The sequence below is a fragment of the Heloderma suspectum genome, chromosome 6 (genome assembly GCF_057233095.1).
Source record: "Heloderma suspectum isolate Gila_16-S chromosome 6, 16-S_ref, whole genome shotgun sequence".
Taxonomy (NCBI): domain Eukaryota; kingdom Metazoa; phylum Chordata; class Lepidosauria; order Squamata; family Helodermatidae; genus Heloderma; species Heloderma suspectum.
The window spans coordinates 106,626,865-106,649,710 of record NC_139463.1 but is presented as its reverse complement, the minus strand read 5'-3'; the positions used below and the strand labels follow the sequence as shown (position 1 = coordinate 106,649,710).

Genomic DNA, 22,846 nt, shown 5'->3' with positions numbered 1-22,846 from the left:
AAGTCGAGGTATATGATGTCTACAGCATTCCCACGGTCCACAAGGGAGGTGACCTGAGATAGAGTAACTCTGCTAATGTATTCGAATCCTACATCCCTTCTCATTCATTGCTGCCAGTGAGAACTTTCCTCGAAATGCAAAGATTAGCTCCAGAGGGATGATTTTTGTCAACAGAAGGGCAAAGTGATCCCACACCCAACAGTCCCAATACTGCACTTGTTCCTCAATGGCTTTTTACAAAATCAAATGTACACAATCATTTCAGTTCATGATACAATTCCCCTCATGTCTAGTTCGACCCCAAATTGACAGAGTTTTTTCAACCATAACGAAGATGAGAGGAGTGTGGAAGGCCCAACCCCATTGACCTCAATCATTTTAGGACACCCTTGGCAAAGCTTATATTTTAGTAGTGAATATAAATATATTTCCTGCATTTTTAAACATTCCATAGTATTGGATGAACACACAACCAAAATACAACACAAGCGATATGGGGAAGAGTAGCGTTACAAGATACAAACAAAGCGGTGGCCAAAGGAAACCTGGGGGACTGTTTTTAATCAATGGGCATATCATTAAGATTAAAACTACATGTTCTTTATTACATACAATAAATATAACCTGTTACTTCATCTTAATGTTTATTAAGTGTTATGGTATCCCTGATAAAGACCAGCAGTCTCAAACACATTGGGTAGATTTTAAAAAATAATGCTGTTTTCAACATCAGTTTTTGATACATGCATGCTGGATCTTCCCCTTTCCCTAAGAATAAAAATACCCGAAGAATTAACTGTGACCATTCTTCTTCCTTACAAGCTGCTCCTTGGTGTTCAGTTCAGGTCTCAGTATAATAATGTAGCATTTGGGGAGGAATATGCAGCCCAGTAAGCCAACACTAGAGGCCAAGATGCTGAAGATCTCCACAGCCACCATGTATTTTCCTTTGGTGCTCAGGTAAGTTGGGACAAAGGAAGCCCAAACACTGCAGAAGACCAACATGCTGAAGGTGATCAGCTTGGCTTCATTAAAAGTATCAGGCAACTTTCTGGCCAAGAAAGCCACAGTGAAGCTGATGATGGCCAGAAGCCACATGTAGCCCAGGACAAGGTAGAACATGATGCCTGAACCCTCATTGCATTGAACGATGATCTGGCCAATCTGAGATTGCATGTCCAAGTCAGGGAATGGGGGAGAAGTTGCCAGCCACACAGCACAGATGCTAGTTTGAATAAGAGAGCAGAGAATGATGACTGAAACTGCCAGTCTCCTCCCTACCCATTTCCTCATCCTGTTTCCTGGCTTGGTGGCCATGAAGGCCAGGACCACAGTGATGGTTTTGCCCAGCACACAAGAAACTGCAACAGAGAAGATGATGCCGAACACTGTTTGGCGGAGAATGCAGGTCTCTCTCTGAGGCTGTCCTATGAATAGGAAGGTGCACAGGAATGCAAGAAGGAGAGCGGAAAGGAGGGTACAGGTGATGTCCCAGTTGTTGGCTTTGACAATGGGAGATTTCCGGTTCAGAATGAAGCTCCCCATCACCACAATTGCGATCACAGAAAAGAACAGGGCAATGGAAGCCAAAACTGCTCCCAACGGTTCTCCATAGGATAAGTAGGTAATACTTTTAGGGATGCATTCATCCTGTTTCTCATTTGGATATTGATCTTCTAGACACTTCTCACAATGGTCAGCATCTGGAATCCATAAGCAAGGTGTCAGTATATCAGAAATACACAAAAAATAAAGTTTGCTAGTTTAACTAAAGTTCAAGAATCCTCTTTGTTTCCTTCAAAATGTGTTTTGAGCTTATATGAGGGGAACCCCCTCCTGCCAACGTCAATGAAAAATACTGGGTTGGATCTAGATATAGTCATCATTTGTGTAGGCCCACTGAAGTCAATGACACATGTTCATAACAGTCATAATGAGTATTAAAATGTTTTGTTTTCTTCCTATAACATTCATATATGGGTATGCATTGTAACCAAATTAGGAAATTTGTATAATAATCCATCTTCATAGACCCAAACAATAGATTTCCATGAAAATTTTATCAGTTGGATCCAAATGTAGTCATTCTTAAAGTATTCCCATTGATTTCGGTGTGTCTACTCTAAGTGTTACTCAATCTCAATCTAACTCTATGCCTTTCAAGATTGCAGCCAGATTTGCTAAGACATGATCTGATGAGCAAAGGGCTGGATGCTCCCAATCTTGTCTGATTGCAGAAGCTAAGCAGGGTCAGGCCTGGTTAGTACTTGGATGGGAGACTGCCTGGGGAGCAGGCTTCCTGCACTGAGCAGGGGGTTGGAATTGATGGTCTTGTAAGCCCCTTCCAACCCTAATATTCTATGATTCTACTATGTTTCTTATTTTGCACCTCTACTTTGCTCAAAATCACATTGCATTATGGATTTTGCAGTATGAATGGTGAACAATGATTAGGTGATGCTTGTGTTTGTTTTAGGTACTGACATCCCTTGTTATAGATGCCATAACCTTAATACTTATATGTGGAAAGGGTTTTTTTAATTTTTTTATTGTGACTTTTTATCGTGAATGTTTACAAAACAAAACAAACTGAAAATATTACAAAACCTAAAAAGAAAAGAAAAGAAATAAAAATACAGATACAACAACATGTTCAAAATCCCCAGTCTCTAACATTAAAATATTCGAGAGAAAGTGTGTGTGTGTGTGTGTGTGTGAGGAGGTTACACATAAACTTCAGTAAAAGCAGATCAAATATTCACATATAAGTCCATTTGCAAGTTACTCCTATATACCACTCTTTCAAATGTTGCTAGTTTTGTTAAGTCTTCAGTCCATTGTGTTATAGGTGGTGAGCTTTTATCCTTCCAATATTGTAGTATCAGTCTTTTAGCAACCAAAAGGACGTGAAAAATCCATTTACGCTGACCATGTTTTACATTCCAAGAAGCAGGTATGTAGTTTAAAAGAACATTTACATCAGTAAATATTAAAGAGCTTTCCAATACAAAATGTATCCATACAATAACTTCCTCCCAAAAGGAGGTTGCCATTTGGCATTTCCAAGACATAGGAATAAAAGAAGCATTGACTGCATTATACCTCCAACAATTAGCCAAATTTGACAAGCCTTTACTAAAAAGACACTGTGGCATCCAATAGACCTCAAAGTCAAACAAGAGATTTTGCTGAATAAGGCGTAACCAAAGATCCATTGAAATGTCTGATGCAGATGCCAAAATGGCAGTCCATTGATTAAGCAAAATAGGACGTTTCAATTCCCTGTTCCATTCCTGCTGCAAACCACTTGTGTCATATTTATTAATTGATAATAAATGTTTATTAAGGATGGAAGAAAGTGCCTTACCTGGTCCCGCAGCTTGCTTCATGGTGGGGGGGAGGCGCTTCGGTTCTCCCCCCAAAGTTCTTGGCGGGGGGGAGGTGCCCCGCCCCTCCTGGACGAAATTCAGGCCGGGGGGGAGCGCCCCGTCTCCCCGGCCGCGAAATAAAAAAAGTAAAGTAAAAAAAACAACCATGTGATAGGCTACATAACAATTTACGTAGCCTATCACGGCTAGATTTTCATGGCTAGATTTTCAAAGCGTTGCCCTTATTTTCTCCGTAGTCTATGTAAATCTTTATGTAGACTACCCCTGCCCAAATAAGGAACGCAAATGGCGGTGCCCATGGTCGCCGCCATTTGCGTAGGCACTTTTTTTTTTTTTCAAAGTCACCCGTGATAGGCTACGCAAAGATTTACGTAGCCTATCATGGCTGACTTTGAAAATCTAGCCACGATAGGCTACGTAAATCATTACGTAGCCTATCGCGTGTTTTTTTTTTTTTTTACTTTACTTTGTAATGGCGGTGGCGGCAGCCGGTCAGAAGACCGGCCGCCGCCCCCACCCCTGCCGAAACGCCACCGAAACGCCGCCGGGACCCGCCGCCGAGAGGGACATTCGAAGGAGGTAAGTCCCATCCCAGGAGGGGCGGGGGGGCAGAGAATTTCCCCACCAATTTTGGGGGGCTGAATGCGTTGGCATTCGGCCTCCTGGAGATTTGTGGAGAAATTCTCCGCCATCCCTAATGTTTATAAAAACAGTAAAACATTAAAAACAGCAGGACCGAATCTAGATACCGACAAATGTTTCAATTGCAAACACTGCCTTTCCGCTGAGGCCAGCAGATCAAATTGATCTCGCAAAATTGAAAATACTGAAAACTAGGAGTGCACGAAAGCCACTTACCTGGTCTCGCAGCTTTTCGCGGTGGGGGGGAGGTGCTTCGCTGCTCTCCCCCCGAAGTTCAGGCCAGGGGGGGAGGCTTCCCGCCTCGCCCGGCCGAAATTCAGGCCGGGGAGGAGGCGCCTCGCCTCGCCTGGCCGTGAAATAAAAAGTTAAAAAAAAACCACCCCCGTGATAGGCTACGTGATGATTAACGTAGCCTATCACGGCTAGATCTGCAAAGTCAGCCATGATAGGCTATGTAAATCGTCATGTACCCTATCATGGGTGACTTTAAAAAAAAAAAAGCGCGTACGCAAATGGCGGCCCCCATAGGGAGCCGCCATTCGCGTTCCTTATTTGGTCGCTGTAGTCTATGTAATCTTTACGTAGACTACAGCGACCAAATAAGGAATGCGAATGGCGGCTCCCTATAGGGGCCGCCATTAGCCGTATGCACTTTTTTTTTTAAGTCACCCATGATAGGCTACGTGACGATTTACGTAACCTATCATGGCTGACTTTGCAAATCTAGCCGTGATAGGCTACATTAATCGTCTCATAGCCTTAGGGTTGGCGGAGAATTTCTCCCCGAAACTTCGGGGGGCCGAGCGCCAACGTGTTCGGCCCCCCGAACAAGTTTCGGGGAGAAATCCTCCGAACCCCCCCCACGCCCCGCACCCCCCCCCCGGGACAGGACTTACCTTCACCGAATGTCCCTCCCGGCGGCGGGTCCGGCCGGCGGTTCGGCGGGTGTTCGAGCGGTCTTTCGACCGGCTGCCGCCACCGCCGCCATTGCAATAAAAGAAAAAAAAAACGCCCCCTGATAGGCTACGTGATGATTAACGTAGCCTATCACGGCTAGATTTGCAAAGTCAGCCGTGATAGGCTACATCAATCGTCACATAGCCTATCACGGGTGACTTAAAAAAAAAAAAAAGTGTGTACGGATAATGGCAGCCCCCATAGGGAGCCGCCATTCCTGTTCCTTATTTGGTCGCTGTAGTCTATGTAAAGATTTACGTAGACTACGGCGAAAATAAGGGCAACGCTATTTGCATTGCCCTTATTTTCTCCGTAGTCTACATAAACATTTACGTAGACTACAGCGATTAAATAAGGAACGCGAATGGCGGCTCCCTATGGGGGCCGCCATTAGCATACGTGCTTTTTTTTTTTTTTTTAAAGTCACCCGTGATAGGCTATGTGATGATTGATGTAGCCTATCACGGCTGACTTTGCAGATCTAGCCATGATAGGCTACGTTAATCATCACGTAGCCTATCAGGGGGCGTTTAAAAAAAAAAAAAAAAACTTTCGCGTTCGCGGCCAGGCGAGGCGGGAAGCCTCCTCCCCGGCCTGAATTTTGGCCGGGCGAGGCGGGAAGCCTCCCCCCCCGGCCTGAACTTTGGGGGGGAACCACGAAGCGCCTCCCCCCCCTCTGCGGGAAATCTTCGAGGACAGGTAAGTGACTTTCGTCCACCCCTACGTAGCCTATCACGGGGGCGTTTTTTTTTTTTTTTACTTTTATTGGAATGGCGGCGGCGGCAGCTGGTCGAAAGATCGGCTGCCACCCCCGCCCCTGACGAAGACCCGACGAACCGCCGGCCGGACCCGCCGCCGGGAGGGACATTCGGGAAAGGTAAGTCCTGCCCTGGGGGGGGTGCGGGGGCCGGGGGGTGCAGAGAATTTCTCCCCGAAACTTCTTCGGGGGTCCGAACACGTTGGCGCTCGGCCCCCCGAAGTTTTGGGGAGAAATTCTCTGCCAACCCTACTGAAAACTCATCATCAACCCCTATTAATTGATCTAAAGTAAAGATCATCCTATCTGTCCAGGTCTGTCATAAAAACATTTTCTTGCCAATCCTTAAATCTGGAATTCCCCATAAAGTCAATTTAGCATGGGAAAATGGATCAAACTGTAATTGACGTGACATTATACACCAAACTTCCCTAACTGCCAAAATTGTGGGAGGAGCTCTGTCTACCTTAATATGTCAAGAACCTAATGCCATCCATTTAAAGAGAGGCTCCGAACAAGAACATTCCAAAACTGACCATGGAGGAAAATCTAATTTGAGTCGAAAAGACCAAAATTTAGTTGAGGTCAGCAAATAGGCCCGATGATACATAGCTAGATCCGGAAAACCGAACCCGCCTTCATTAATTGGAAGTTGCATCTTTTTAAAGATATTCTTGGTGGAGAGGAACCCCCAAAGAATTTACAAGACAAAGCACTGAGTTTTGGGAAATATTTGCCAGGTTTAAGTATTGGGATCCCTCATATAACATAAATAATCTGGGGTATGGTATTCATCTTAAGTGTATTCACCTTACCCCATAAACTCAACCTTAAAGATGCTAGGCATGGCAGAGAATTCCACCACGGATCTCAGTGAGGCCGAATGCCAACACATTCGGCCCCCCAAAATCTGTGGCGGAACGAAGCCCCCCACCCCCCCACCCTGTGAAATGGGCCCAGAATGGAGCCTACCTTGGTTGACCATTCCGGTGCTCCTCGAATGGCGGCTGCGTCTGCAGTCGCCATTCGCGTGTCTTTAGAATGGCCATCATAGGCTATGTAAATACTTACGTAGCCTATCACGGCTAATGCAGGGATGCCATTTGCATCCCTGCAGAGGCTGTGATAGGCTATGTAAATATTTACATAGCCTATCACAGCTAAAAAAGGCGACACAAATGGCGGCCGCTGTAGCCGCCGCCATTTGTGTTCCCTTCTTTTTTTTGGCATGATAGGCTACTTAAATATTTATGTAGGCTATCACAGCTAGGGATGTCAGAGAATTCCGCCACGGATCTTGGTGAGATCCATGGTGGAACGGCCTGCCCCCCTGGCCCCCCGTGGATCCACCCCCGGGCGATACTCACCTGGGGCGGATCTTCTGGGCAGCGGCGGCTCCGGCAGCGGTGGCGGCGGTGGCCGGTCTTCCAACTGGCTGCCACTGCCACCATTTCCAGGCTTGTGTAAAAAAAAAAAATGAAGAAGACGTGATAGGCTACATAAAGATTTACGTAGCTTATCATGGCTAGGTTTAAAAAAAGAAGAAGAGAAAGACGTGATAGGCTACATAAATCTTTACGTAGCCTATCATGGTTGGGTGGGTTTAAAAAATAAAAAAACCGCGTACGCAAATGGTGGTGGCTACGGCCGCCGCCATTTGCGTTCCTTCTTTTCACTGTCTTAATCTACGTCAATATTTACGTAGACTATGACGGCGAAAATAAAGGGGAATGCAAGTAGCGTAGCAGGCGCTATTTGCATCCCCTTTTGATTCGCCATTTTAGCCTACGTAAAGATTTACATAGGCTAAAACGGTGAATGAAAAAGGGACGCAAATAGCGCCCGCTACGCTATTTGCGTTCCCCTTTATTTTCGCCATCATAGTCTACATAAATATTTACGTAGACTAAGATGGCCAAAAAGAAGGAACGCAAATGGCGGCAGCTGTAGCCACCGCCATTTGCGTACGCATTTTTTTTTTCCCCCAGAGCCCTCCACGGCCAGAAATCCGGCTGCGGATGGCTCTAGCCTGGCTGGACCTGGGCGGCTCCTCCGCGAAGCTGCCACGGAGCACAGCCAGCCATTCAAGGATTCTGGGGGGAGGAACGGAGCGCCTCCCCTCCTGGTCAGGATTCCTGGGGGAGGGATGGAACTCCTCCCCCCCCCACCATCAACATAATCCGTGAAAGGTAAGTCACTTTCGTACATCCCTAAAAGCAGGAATGCAAATGGCGTGGGGGACGCCATTTGCGTCCCTGCTTTAGCCGTGATAGGCTACGTAAATATTTATGTAGCCTATGGGCCAGAGTAGGGACGCAAATGGCGTCCCCTACACAGGACAGCATTTGCGTCCACACCAGCCCAACAGCGGTTGGAGGCCCTGCTGTGGGTTGGCCTGGCCAGCGGCTCCGTGGCCTGGCCACAGAGCGGAGCCAGCCGGGCAGGATTCCAGGGGGGAGGAACGGATCGCCTCCCCCTCCATCAAGGATTCCTGGGGGAGGAATGGATCGCCTCCCCCCACCTGCGGAACCCAGCGGAGCCAGGTAAGCAGGGTTTCGTACACCCCTAAAAGATGCTCATCTATCTATATCTCGTGAAATATCATTAATCAACTTGTTTAAATTTAAACTAATCATTTGAGAGATAGCTCTAGGAATAATTATTCCCAAAAAATTAATAAACTCTGGGCACCATTGAAATTGTCAAATGGCTAATACACTAGAGTATATCCTATGTCCAATCGGCATTATATCCTACTTTGACCAATTAACTGAATAGCTGGATAATTCACCAAAGGTATTAATCAATTTAATCAAAGATGGAACTGACAACTGGAGTCTTGAGATAAACAATAAAAGATCAACAGCTTAAAGACTAATTTTAAATTCTAATCCAAAATGGACAAATCCATGAATACTATTATTTTGTCTAATTGCACATGCCAGGGGTTCCAAACATAAATTGAATATCAATGGGGAAAGTGGGCAACCTTATCTGGTGCCCCGCCGCAGTAAAAAAAAAAAAAAAAAGTGAGAATACACCATTGGCCATTACTCTTGCTCTTGGAGCTGAGTATAGAATTTTAACCAATTTCAGAAAGTCTATAGGAAAACCAGAATTAGTCAATGTAGTAAAAATAAATTCCCAATGAATTTTGTTGAAGGCCTTTTCTGCATCCAAGGAAATGATGGCCGCCTGATCAGTTCTTTCAGAGTTTAAAGCAACCAGATCAACAACTAATCTAAGATTATCAGCCCCCTGTCTATTTTTGATAAATCCCACCTGGTCTGGTCTAATGGTGGTGAACAATGATTAGGTGATGCTTGCATTTGTTTTAGCTACTGACATCCCTTGTCATAGATGCCATAGCCTTAATGCTATTTGTGAAAAGGTTAATGAGTGTGAGAACAAAGTTATTGCAAGAATAATTAAAAACAAAAACTATTTTCATCATAACCAAAAACCTATAGAACATTTCCTAGGTGACTATGGATTTGGTGCAACAGATTTGTGGCAAGGCAAAGAGGGAGAAAAGTATCTCCAATGAAAAACATCTTCAGCCTGAATATGGCAGGCTTTTATTGCCTGCCACTGTTCAAGGAGATGCATGGAGATAAATCCATGCATATGTTTGTTGTAGAGGAAAGTGGTCCGAATTAGTGTAGACCAATATTTAAAGAATGTGGACCCCCCCCCAATTCAATGTAACTCTGTGTACCTTTTACTTACCAATCTGGTTTGAAATCATTCCTTCTGGACACTTCGTGCAATCGTAGCAACAGACTTCTTTCCCCTGCTGGGCAATCGTGCTGTATCCAGGGTGGCAGCTCTCAACACACGTGGCACGAGGAACTGCCTAATGCAATCAGAAAAAATTGCTGATGATGGAAATAAGGTGTCTTCTCCACTCTTCATCTTTTATTTGAAGCTTCTCAGCTCCTTTTGCATTGAATCATGGGCACACCCAACTGGAGGGACAATGATAGTCCTTCTCATTGCAAAGTATGTTGATTTCCTTCACTCTGGGCAAAACTAAATGTTCTGCTAATCCTGCACATCAGAAATTAGGGATGTACGAAAGTTCTGCCATGGATCTCGGGGAGGCCGAATGCCAGCGCATTTGGCCCCCTGAAATCGGTGGCGGAACGGCCCACCACCCCCTGCCACCCCCCCCCCGGGACGGGACTTACCTGGGGCGGATCTTCCTGGCGGCGGCGGTGCGGCCGCCGCCATTTCAAGGTTTAAAAAAAAAAAAAAACATGATAGGCTACGTAAGGATTTACATAGCCTATCACGGCTGACTTTAAAAAAAAAAAACCCACCATACACAAATGACGGAGGCCATGGCCGCCACCATTTGCGTTCCTTATTTTGGCACGTCTTAGTCTACGTAAACATTTACGTAGACTAAGACGGTGAAAATAAGGGGAACGCAAATAGCGTAGATGCTACGCTATTTGCGTTCCCCTTATTTTCGCTGTCTTACTCTACGTAAATGTTTACGTAGACTAAGACGTGCCAAAATAAGGGATGCAAATGGCGGCAGCCCTGGCCACCATCATTTGCGTACGTGCATTTTTTTGTTTTTGTTTTTAATCACCCGTGATAGGCTACATAAAGATTTACGTAGCCTATCACAGCTGACTGCAGGGATGCAAACTCTGCGTCCCTGCAGTCAGCGTCCCTGCATTTGCGTCCTTGCTAGCCAGAGGCCGGATGTCCGGCTGCTGGCGGAGCCGGCCGGAGGTTCTGCAGAATCGCTGCCGAGCACAGCCGGATGGCCAGGATTCCGGGGAGGAAGAAGGGAACACCTCCCCCCGCACCACCAGCATAATCCCCGAAAGGTAAGTACCTTTCGTACATCCCTAGCAGAAATATGCATGATTGGCCTACTTACTTGTGAGGACTTGTGGCTCTGATTTGGATTGGGGCCATGGTGATTTGGAAGGGGGGATTTAAGCTTCCATCCTCCTGTTTTCATATCAACATTCCACCACTCTCATGGGTGGGGAGGGGGGTTAAAAATGAAAAATACCCACCTGCTTTGACCTCAAAGTGTGATTGGCAGAGCTATGTATGATTAGCAGATTGTTTTGTTTGTCTATTAGATCACCCACTGATCTCCATATTGGCTCCAAGGAGAGTAAACAGCAAAAATAGGAGTGCTGAGCAGCAAGGAAGGCTGGGGGAGGGGGAGGGGGAGGGGATTGTGCATCGGAATAGGCAGCAGAGCTCGAGGAAAGGGGAGCTGCTTTAGGGAGCCCAATGGCAGGATTGGTGGAGCAAATGAAGAGGAGCGGCAAAGCATGATGTTCTCATTGTGTGGGCTGCATTGCTCTTCATGGAACTTCACGATAACTGCTGCCAAAGGTCTTGTGCAAAATGTAATAATTGTTCTATGAATATCAACATGGAAGTAGAGCTGGTGAGAAACAGTGATTCCTTCAAGCCATTTGTGAAAATGACACAATGATTTAACTATGAATGGCTGAATGAAATGGCACCCATCCCGAACTTTGTTTCTCCAGTTCATGTTACCAGTTCTTCATAGGGAGATGAAAGTCACTTACCTGATCCTGAAGCTTGCTTCATGGTGGGGGGGAGGCACCCCGTCCCTCCCCACCGAAATTCTGGCCACGGGGGAGGCGCCCCGTCCCTCCGGCTGCGAAACGTCGTCTCCTGCCAGGACGCAAGTGGCGGCCGCCGCCGTTTGCGTCCCTGCAGTCAGCCGTGATAGACTACGTAAATGTTTACGTAGCCTATCATGGCTGACTTTGAAAAAAAACGCGTACGCAAATAGCGTTGCCCTTATTTTCGCCGTAGTCTACATAAATCTTTACGTAGACTACCCGTGCCCAAATAAGGAACACAAATGGTGGCGCCCATGGGTGCTGCCATTTGCATACATGCTTTTTTTTCAAAGTCAGCCATGATAGGCTACATAAACATTTATGTAGCCTATCACAGTGTTTTTTAAAAATCTAGCCATGATAGGCTACGAAAATCACATTTCACATTTCACAAAATCACATTTGGAAACTTTTGTCTGCTTTTGAATAAAGCAATGTTTAGGTTTAACAAGACATTCTAGTTTATTCCTCCATTTTGAAAAAAAAAAAAAAAGACAGGTTGAAACAGCAAATTCTGAAGTGGAGGAAATGTAGGAATGTATGAAAGTCTTACCTGGCTCCAGCCAGGCAATCTGCAGTGGGAGGGAGGTGCTCCATCCCTCCCCGCGGAATCCTCCCCGGCCGGCTCCGCTCTGTGGAGATTCCATGTGGTGGGGTGGGGAGGCCGTTCTGCCATGGATTCCAGGGGGGCAGATTCTAAAGAATCCAGCTTTACTGGAGTCCATGGCGGAATTCTCTGACATCCCTAGTGAAATGCCTTTGAAATGGGCAATGTCATTTCAAACCAGGCCTATGTAGAAATATAAAATTCAGCAATAAAACCAGAAGTTTATTAACAAATTACTTCTTTTTCCCTGCATGACAAGGATGACTTTTGAATTTAGCCCAATACAAAGATGGGAACAAAGGAAACTAGAGTGGCATGACTGGGTTACCATAAAACACAGGCCCTGTTCCTGCTCAATGCCTGATGATATAAAAAGACCCTGCTCCTAGTTAATAGCCACGGAAGTCTTTCAACATTTTGCCATAAAATGCACCTCTGATCACCCTCAACTTTCATAATCCTGATTCAAATTATTATTTTTTTCTCTCCCTTCTCCCTACATGCAAGTGGGTGAGTGAGGTGAGATGAAGTCCTTTTATCCTACACACTGGTCAGTTATGCGCTACCTTCAAAACCTTCAGAAGTCCATTGACGGAGCTTTTGAAGTGGGTGTACTCAACTAAAATCCAACTCACAGAATCCCAATTATCCAGTCTGTTCCCTATCTTGTTGTGTTTGTTTTTTGATGGGATGTCAAGACGTGGTTTTACCAAATGGAGATTTTTAAGTGCAAACACCCTACTCAGAGATTATACCCACTTGCAGCTACAACTCACAGAGGCATTCCAAGTGTGGAGGGCAAGAAACTACAGTCTTAAATCCCCAACACTTGGAGAAGGTACTGGACAGAATAATCTAAGTTTGGCAACTGCTCATTTTTGACAACAGCATTTGTATGAATGGGCCCTTGCCTTATCTAGGTATTCATGTCATGATGGTAGAGGAGTGAGACACAAGGCCTAATCTGAGCAGGCTGCTCAGTGGTCTGGCTGGCCAGGCTCCCTCTATGAGATTGGCAGTCACAAGCATGGCGCCTCTGAGAAAGTTTGGCTGCAGCCAAGGCTGGGGACTTGGGCATTAACCAAGGAGGATTACTCACCAGCTTTAGATTCGATGAGAGGTAGAATTAATCAAACATGCAAGAAACCAGTCCTGGAGGAATCACCCTCCAGGTGTAAGAAAGAGAAATTTTGTAATTTATAATTTTTGATATATTTTGATATTTTGAGTGTGGCGCAGGGTGGTAGGTGGCAGTATTGCAACCGAAACTCTCCCCACGACCTGAGTTCGATCCCAGCGGAAGCTGGGTCTCGGGTAGCCAGCTCAGGTTGACTCAGCCCTCCATCCTTCCAAAGTCGGTAAAATGGGTACCCAGCTTGCTGGGGGAAAGGTAGTCATGACTGGGGAAGGCAATGGCAAACCACCCCTCTATAGTCTGCCATGAAAACACCAGCGAAAGTGGCATCCCTCTAGGGGTCAATAATGACCCGGTGCTTGCACAGGAGGAACCTTTCCTATAATTTTCCACAATTGTGCATGGTCGGGGCACAGCTCCGTGGGGAGGAGCACCCATTTCCAAGAATCACCCACTTTTGTGTTACTGATGGGTGTGGTAGTAGGGTGACCAACCTCATTGGTTTCATCCAGGAATTGCTGTTCTGGACAACTGAGAATCTCCCTGCAGCTTTTGGGCATTTCGTCATAATACCTACATCACAGTCTGTCTAAACTGGATAAAAACTGCGTAACCCGGTTTTTTTTTTAAGAAATGTTTTGTGCAGTCTGTGTGCTGGGTTATGCAGCTGATAGACCAGTTCCACCATGTCCTTAGTGCTTTGGACTCTTGGCCCACCCACATATTTTGTCAGGAACTGCAACCAATGTCTCAGAGAGAGAGAGAGAGAGAGAGAGAAACCTTGGAGTCCCAATTCCCTCAGCAAAGCCCAGATAGACCTGGGTTCTCCAGGTAGGGCTAGGAAAGAATCCTGCCTGAAACCCTGGATTGTTGCTGCCAGTCAGTGTGGCAGTACCAGGCTAGACGGATTGATGGTTTGACTCAGTATAAGGCAGCTTCCTATGTCTCCCTTCCACAAAAGCCTCTTCTTAAAAACAACCCATTTTTTCTTTATCCCTGAGACTCTGGAGTCTCAGTGCACCACAGTCTTCAGCTTCAGGAACAGGTCAGACCGACCCAGGGAGACGTATCTCTGAAAGCATACTCTATTTTTGGCGATCTTTCCAGACAGTGTACGTTCTGCCATACATTCCCCTTTCTATGCTGCATGTGAGTGTGTGCTCAGATTTGGTCTAATTTTGAATAGTATTTGGTCAGAACCCCAGCCATTGTGCAGCCCTCCATGGCTGAATTAGTGGAAGGATTGCAATGGAGCTCCTGGTTGCTTACTTGTGCTCCCTCCCTATTTCTACCTCAATTTGCCAAAATTGGAAAATTGAGACAAGCTGATAGCGATAGTAGCTAAGGGTCCCTGAGGGATGTGGTGGTAATTTTGGGTGCAAGCCCATTTGCCCTCTGTTGAGAGGAAACAGCACAAATAAATTGGAGGGAATGCATTTTGAGCTTTAGGTAATTTCCTTCTCGCATTCTCTCCTCTTATTGTGACCATGTCTCAGGATGAGCTTGACCACACTACTTCTTTTTAGCACAAACCTCCCTAAATAACATTTCTTCTCCCCACTCTGTAATCCTCAGCACAAAACTGGCTTTTTCTTTCCCAAGCATATTACACATTCTACTTTTATTTGAACTCCACCTCTTTGATCTCTCACAGTGACAAGTTCACCTTTTAACAAGCCAAACTATTAGGGTATATCCATGGCCTGGTTTTACACTCCAGATTCAGCCTCCAAGAGAATTTGCCTAATCTCCCCATAATCCAGTTCTCTCTGCAGGCTCTGAAGGTTCTGGTTGGTTTGTGTGGTTTTCTCTGAAATACAAATGCTATACCAAGTTGCTTTCTCTGAAGTAATGAATGTAAATTTTAAATGCTTGCTTGTGTTCAATCAATTCCCCATTATATGAAGGTGTGTGTGTGTGTGTGTGTGTGTGTGTGTGTGTGTGACTGGATTCAGCTTTTCTAAAGATAAAAAGATTCTTTTGTGAATGCGTATCTTGAGAACATGCACAAGTCTGAATACGTATCTAAAGGAACACATTCAGCAACTTTCCAGCAGGAATATCTCAGGTGTTGATTCCCAGGACATGGGGGGAAAAAACAATTGTCTGTGTTAATCTCTGATCATAATATTCAATAGAGATCTAATAAAAAAAAATTCAAACCTGGTTAAACTTGTGATTCCACACAATGGCACTTCCATTAATGCTGAACCCATTCCCTTGAGGATCCTGAGGGCCCATCCTTCCAACTCGGACTCTCTGGAAGGATCGATTGGGGAATGTGACTGTGTTCATGATATCGTACCCTGATGCCAGTTCTCTATTCTCGTCAAAAAATATTTCTTCCCCAGCGCTATTGTTAAACCGGATGCTTCTCAGAAAAGAGTCAAGCTGGAGTAGATGACAAAAAAGTTTACAAACTAAGTCAAATGGCAGAAAATGTTACTTCTTACAAACCTGAAAGGCTTGAGCTGGCAAAATTTATTTATTATTCAATTAATAGCATGAGAAGGGAATTTACAAGATTTTGTATTTTCCCGAATACCAATACTGGAGAACAATATCTGGTTTAAAAGTAAGATGAACATTGTGAAAAATACAGATGAGTGGAACCTCCCACAGGAATTCCCCACCAGGTGCTTCTTCCCAGGTGATTCTCAAATGTGGTTTCTTCCTTATGATCTGAACAGAATCAACTCTGGAAAGAAGCCATCCACTTGAACTGTGACACAGTCTTTAATATGACAGCATGCAAGTGACTGCCTAGAAAGCCTGCCATATAAGATAGTACTAGGGATGTATGAATCCCTTACCTTGCTCCGCTCAAGGGCATCCACAGTGGGGGGGAGGTGATCCATCCCTCCCCCCGGAATCCTGCCTGGCCGGCTGCACTCTGCAACAAGACTGCGGAGTCGCCGGCCGGGGCCGGCCGCAGCCGGACTTCCGGCCACTGCTGGGCTGTGGCCGCAAATGGCAGCCGCTGCACTGGCCACCATTTGCATCCCTGCCAAGCCATGATAGGGTATGTAAGTATCTATGTAGCCTATCATGGCAAGAGACAGGGATGCAAATGGCAGCCGCTACACCATTTGCATCCCTGCCTTTTGCCGTGATAGGCTACGTAGATACTTACGTAGCCTATCATGGCAAAGAACAGGGGTGCAAATGCCATGCAGCCGGAAGATGGCCCGAAGCCGCCACTGCCGCCAGAGCTGCCGCCGGAGTCACCGCTGGAGCCTGGTAGGCTCCGTCCCGGGGGGATTCTGTGGGGTGGCAGGGCGGGGGAACTGGCCTCACTGGAGTCTGTGGCGGAATTCTCCAGCATCCCTAGATAGCACCATTCATGTGTGAGAACCTTGTATGGAGGAATTTCAGTGCTCATGCTGGCTGGACCAATTCTTATTGTACTCACCATTGTTTCTGCTGCTGCTGCTGCTGCAGTAGAAACATTTTTATGTAATGCAGTCTGTGCGTAGAGGGAGTCCTACTGGTACTACTGTGAGAAGAGCTTTAGACTTATTTATTTATATATATTTAGTCCACCCAATAACAAGCAATCTCTGTCTGAATTACAAAGAATTAAAAAAATGAAACAACCCTCCCAGCTCCCTGAAACTGCTACAGAGATGGTCAGGTGACCCTGCTGAATGGGGTGAGCTGTGATGCAGAGTGGGAGGCAGGACCCTGCAAATTAGGCAGAGGCACCTCTGGTGAGCAAAGCACTTCCATCAACAGAAGGCAGGTCCTGGATCCAACCCTTTTGTTTCCAAATCCTATTTCTTCAAAGGGAAAACAGAAGGGCAGTTGTTGGGATCTACAAAGCTCAGTATCAGTTTCACCACCCTGTCGCCATTTAAGGCAGCTCTTGTGCAATTTTAGAGTGCCTCTATTCAAGCATAGTGACATTTTATTTATTTTTTAAAAAATCTATCAAGGACCAGTATGACTCATGAAGAGTTGCAGCCAGATCCTGCACCTGTCTCCTCAGACCTAAGTGCTGCTGTATACAGCAAAACCACTCCCTGTCTTGAAAGCTTGGAAAAGACAGAGAGAGGAGAAACAACTTCTTTTGCAGGACACAAAATAGTTTTGCAACCAGAAACGCATGGCAAGCGATAAAGAAAGGATGGGTCATCTGGACCCTCCATAGTATTTAAAGAATGAAGCAGGGTGATTGCACAATAAAAAACCTCATCTGGAACCATCCTTGGAAGTCGCAGTTTCCATACTGAAAACTCCAGCTCATTTGTTATTATTAACTTGCTAATCTTTTTTTTTTTTTTTTCCCCTAATGCGCAGGGTTTTAATAGGGATGTTGGAGGAATCCATCCTGGAGGTGAAGTCTGCCCAGCATTCTGGATTCTGACTCGCCAATCTGCAAGCTGACCCAACTCAGCCTGTGTGAGTTGGGCCTGCTCGCAGTTTTCCATTTATTTAGTTTTTTTTCTAAAAAAGGCAAAACATTTCTCTAACACTGCGACTGCAGTTTGCAATTTGATACTAAGCACTTGAGGGCCAATATTTGTGGACATTTTGGTCATTATGGCTGAAATTTGTGCACGTTATGCAGATTGCATTCACAATTTGCTGAACTTGCCAATTTTAGAGAGAGAAAAAATTAAATGGAAATTTTCTGGATTCCAGGAAAAAGCCTGCAGCTTGGCTCATGAATACAAGCATGGCTGAGGGTTCCAGGGAAATCGGTTGAGCCCCCAAAGGGCCAGATTTTTCCGTGATGACCAGCCCAAGTTTTTAATTGCTTTTTTTTTAAGTCCAATTTCTGCTTCTGAATGCTTTTTAACTGGAACAACAGTGCTCCCACCCATCAATGATTACTTTTACAAAGTCTCTTAACTTGTTCTTTCATGACATTTGCTTGGTTATAATCAGCAGTGTAACAGCACATTCTTCTTGCCACAAGTGTCCTGGAATTAATCAGACCTAGGTCACATCCGTTTCTGTCATTGCTTCATGAAAACTGCCACTATTTATTCATTTATTTATTTATTAGATTCATTAGCCGCCCAACTGGCCAGTTACCAAATGGCAGCATACAATACTAATAACATGGAATACAACGAATTTACATAATCAACTGAACAGAACAACACAACAAAACAACACTGCTCTAAAAAAAACAACACACAATCACACGCTGTGTTGTATTCTGGCATCTTGCAATCATTTTGTTAAAACTTTTTATGTGAAAAAAGTGAATGTGAAAAGTGCAGAAGATGCTTTGGAGGGGATATTTAAATTCATTTTCTTCCTGGAGTGTTATAGCAGAAATATTGGTGTGGCTTCAGTTAAAGGTTTCTGCCACTAGCCTACAGCACTTGAACAAGCAGCCAGAGTCCAGCCCAGGGGGTGGCACAGCGGTCAATATATACTAATTTGTGCAATACGCCTGTACTCTAATAAAGAGGAACCATGCCTTACCTGCCATGGATGACGTCGAAGAAGCTTCTGTCTCTCTCCGTTCTGTGTTGCTTTCTGCTTCGCTCTCAATGAATCCATGGCGTGGAGAGCATGTGCGACAGCATAAGCAGCATTGTAGATACTGTAGCTCTGGCCAGACATCCCCATTTCAAACACAGATCCAGGGAGACTCCCCAGCTTCTCCTCCCCAGTGCAGTTTTTCTTATTCCGTGCATACAGGTTAAACATTGGGAGTGCACAGAGAAATGCAGTGTACCAGAACTCTTGGATGAAATAAATATTTGATGTGAATGGACTGAGAGTCTCAAGGAAGTCCTGAAATCCTGGAACCACATTTTTATGAAGTGAAAAGGACAGGGTGCCATTGAGGGATTTGGATGGAAATTTATTCCAAGAAAAAAAAGCTGTGAAATCCCATTGAGCTGTTATAATCCAAACTTTCTCAGTTGGATGCTTCTTGAAAAATTCATACTGATCTAGAACTATTTGGAAACCTGCCATAGATTGGGAATCACCATACATGACAATTACACTGATTTCATTCAAGTGCATTGTGAAAGATATGGTTTCAAAGTACTGAAGAATAGTCTCTTTTGTGTGATTTATCACCACTGGGATCCGCTGAACCAAAGCAATGCAAATATTGCTCTGGAAGAGGCTTGGTCTCAAAGTTCGAAGAAACATTTCTCCACTGTCATCATCTGAGATCAGGAGGCCAATCCAGTTCCACCCAAAATGCTTGAGTAGCTGAACAATCCCATCATACTGAGGGCTTTCATTTGGAACCATCCGAAAGAAAGAAGGGAACTGACTCCTATCACTCAACACAGGGTCAAAAGACCCATAACTGAGCTGTCAGGACAAAAGATGCTGTTAAGGCAACGTTCATTTGCTAAGCAAATTTCTGGTTTATAGACCAGAGTGGTCTGCTGGTGTAACTTGATGGAAGCTAACGGTTAGGAGCCACTGAGAGATCTCCATCAGAGCTTGACCCCACCCACCCCTGCTACTGTTTCAGAGCCACCTAGAGATTTGTCTTGAGTATTAGCCATCAGAGGTTGCAGGAGGTGACTTCAAGTACTTTCTGCCAATGGGAACAGTAGATATGGGTGTGTGTATGAAGACACAGTACAGAGGGACAGAAGCAGAGACAAAGCTGAGAATTCACTTAAAGCTGAAAGGTTCTCATTGATGCAGCACGTTCTCTCTCTCTCTCTCTCTCTCTCTCTCTCTGGGGATCTTCTGAGGAGCAAAGATCTTAAACTATGAAGAAGTTTACCCACTTTTTGCTTCTTTTGTATATTTGCAAATACTAGAAAGGCACAACAAGTTTCCAGTAGTATCTTCTGCAATAGAATCCAAACCTAAAACTTACTGCTTCTGGAACTTCTCAGTGCTAACAGATGTTGGGATGTGTGCACAACTACTTTCAAAACTGAGAAATGTGTCCCTTTATCCTTGAACAGAAATGCATTTCTTCAGTTCATGCTATCTGATCTGCCAACAAATCCCTTCCAGAACCTAGGGTCCACCAGATGTTTTGGAATACAATTCCCATCCTCCCTAGCAACTGTCAATGGCCAATGGTCAGGGAAGCTGGGGATTGTAGTCCAAAACATCAGGATGTCCCCAGGTCAGTCAAGGCTGTGATATACAACAACACATTCTCCAGTTGCCAATCCATATGAAGCCAGAATGGCACCTTCTACATACAAGAGGAGGTATCAGCAGGACTGGGGGACCCCAGCTTCAGTGGAAGTAACAAAACAAAACAAAAACTTTAGAAAAACCTAATGTGGGGGATAAAATCAGTCCAATGATCTGGGCACCAGAATGCTTTTTGTGTGTTTGAGAAGATAACAAGAAATCAGGCTAGCTAGGAGGAGTGTAATATCTTGGAATAGAGCATGGCTGCCAGGATGGAAGACTACAGAGGAGCATGCCACACTGCAACTTTTTGTTGCAGGTTCCACTTACTGTATATTAAATTTATTTATTTATTTATTCATTTATTTATTTAACTTATTACTTGTCCATCTGGCCAGTCACCCAGCCACTCTGGGCGATGTACAACAATAAAAACAGTCCATACAATAAAATTCAAGTTTAAAAACATCACATTTCTAAAATTACTCTAGTCCACCCCAAATGCCTGCCTGAACAACCACATTTTTAATGTGTGGAGGAAGCTCATTAAAGAGGGGGCATGGCACAGTCCCCTAGGGAGGGAGTTCCACAGAATGGGGGCCACCACAGAGAAGGCCCTCTCCCTTGTCCTCACCAGCCTAGCTGTCCTGGCTGATGGGACAGAGAGAAGGCAATCTGAGGCTGATCTTGTTGAGTGGCCTGTCTGGTGTTGCTGGAGGTGATCCTTGAGATAGGCTGAGCCGGAACCATATAGGGTTTTAAAGGTCAAAACCAACACCTTGAATTTGGCCCAGAAAACAACTGGTAGTAGCCAGTGCATCTCCAAACGTTATTCTGAATTGGGAATATTGGTCCTGTCAACTCTCACACTGATAATGGATATTAAACAGGAAGCTGGGAAAACTGAATTACTTATAGTTTAAACCTAAAAAAAAAAAAAAAAAAAATACCATAGTGTTAAATTCTGGGTTAGTGTGAACCACAACTCAGGAGAATATGAGATTGAGGGAGTGGAGTCCTTTCATGCCAAGAATCCCACAGGATGATGGCTAGATCACAGAATGCTGTTCAATGGATTAAGTAGAATCCTTTTATCCTTACAAAGTCTGTGGGGTGTACAAGTAAGGTCCTGGAGAGAGACCTGCACTGCTCTGTTTCCAATGCATGCATATGAAGACACATACCTGTGGTATCTTGTAGGCATTTAAGATGTTGGCCATTGGAATGGAGGTTTGTGAGGTGAGCCCACCAATGATGGCCATTAATGTCTTCCCCCTGACACACCTGTAATTGGGGGGATTCCTCTGTCCCATGAAGAGAATATGCAAAATAGTCCCATAGGCTCGCTTTGAACTAAAAGCATTCTCATAGATCTTGAATCTCAGTGTGGTGTTGGGCAAGAGATGCTCATCCCTGTTGACCTCATTAATGGCAAAAACAAGGGCAAGGACCTGCTGGTAGTTTTTACACATTATCCTGCAATGAGAATTTCACATCAGTGAAAGAAGCATGTTCTATTTCCATATAATTCTAGATTCAGAATCTGCAACAGTACAGAGTATCTACTTCAAACCCTTGTAGGATTGTCATGGTTATTGGTTTTCCTTTCCTTTGTTTTACTTTTAAAAGCCAATGTGGTGTAGTGGTGAGAGTGCTGGAGAGTGTAGTGGTGAGAGTGTTGGACTGGGTGTTGGGAGATCTATACTCCAGTCCCCACTTATCCATGGAAACTCACTGGGTGATGTTGGACCAGTCACTAACTTTCAGCCCAACCTACCTCACAAGATTGTTGATGTGAGGATAAAATGGAGAGGAGGAGGATTATGTATGCCACCTTGGGTTCCTTAAGGAGGGGAAAAAGTGGGATATAAATCTAATACATAATAATAAAAAGGACTTTAGTTTTTTTAAAAATAGAGCTACTTACCAACCCCCTGGAGAGGAGCCTGGGTGTCGTGTAAAGGGGTGTAAAAGCAGTTCAACAAGTACAATGGACACAAATCCTCCGATGATAATGTCATCATGAAAACTATGTTCAACTTTTGGCTGAGAACTGGATGTGCACTTTGAAGCCTTGCTGGACTTATTTGGGAACAGCAGGAGGAGAGGGAGGAGGAGCAAGAAGAAGAGGAGCAAGGCCATTCTGAATACCTGCAGATGTCTGCCCGGGTCACAACTGTACATTGGCATTGTCACCTACACATCAATAGCATCACTGTGAATGGAAGTTATCTGTCTTGGAAGAAGCTACAGAAAGCCACCTGCAAAGGACTGGCCAGCTGATACCAATCCATACATTACAAGGATCCACTGTGAGAACCATTCAAGTCAAAAAGAGGAATTTAAAATCCTGAAATAAACAAAAACAAAAAAAAAGGCTTCCAACTTTGGGTCTAAGGATGACGTTTCAAAGCTCCAAATGACAGGTCCTTGCCTGCCTCAAGTTCACCTCTCTTAGCTCAGGTTTGGGAGGAGCCTTTATACGCTGAGTGAAGCAAAGCACAGCAGGCTATTGAACGTAATCAGGCTGTTCTTGTTATTTAGAATACTACAGGAGTTCTCTAGCTAGCCGTGGGGTTTCCACAAGATGCCAGTTTAAATCGCTGTGATTTTGATAATTACAAGGTACTTTTACATCTCTTC

At 44.8% G+C, this 22,846-nt stretch overlaps 1 protein-coding gene across 1 annotated transcript; it reads right to left on the bottom strand.

Annotated features, from left to right (window-relative positions):
* Nucleotides 1-550: 550 nt before the first annotated feature.
* On the bottom strand, nucleotides 551-21,423 carry LOC146342322 (vomeronasal type-2 receptor 26-like). Its single transcript, XM_084808499.1, has 5 exons — nucleotides 21,388-21,423; nucleotides 18,557-19,408; nucleotides 15,281-15,508; nucleotides 9,475-9,601; nucleotides 551-1,703 (listed from the first exon to the last, which is right to left on the bottom strand). Exons 1-5 carry the CDS (start codon nucleotides 21,421-21,423, stop codon nucleotides 793-795), a joined length of 2,154 nt encoding a protein of 717 aa, XP_084664625.1. The 3' UTR covers nucleotides 551-792.
* Nucleotides 21,424-22,846: the final 1,423 nt, after the last annotated feature.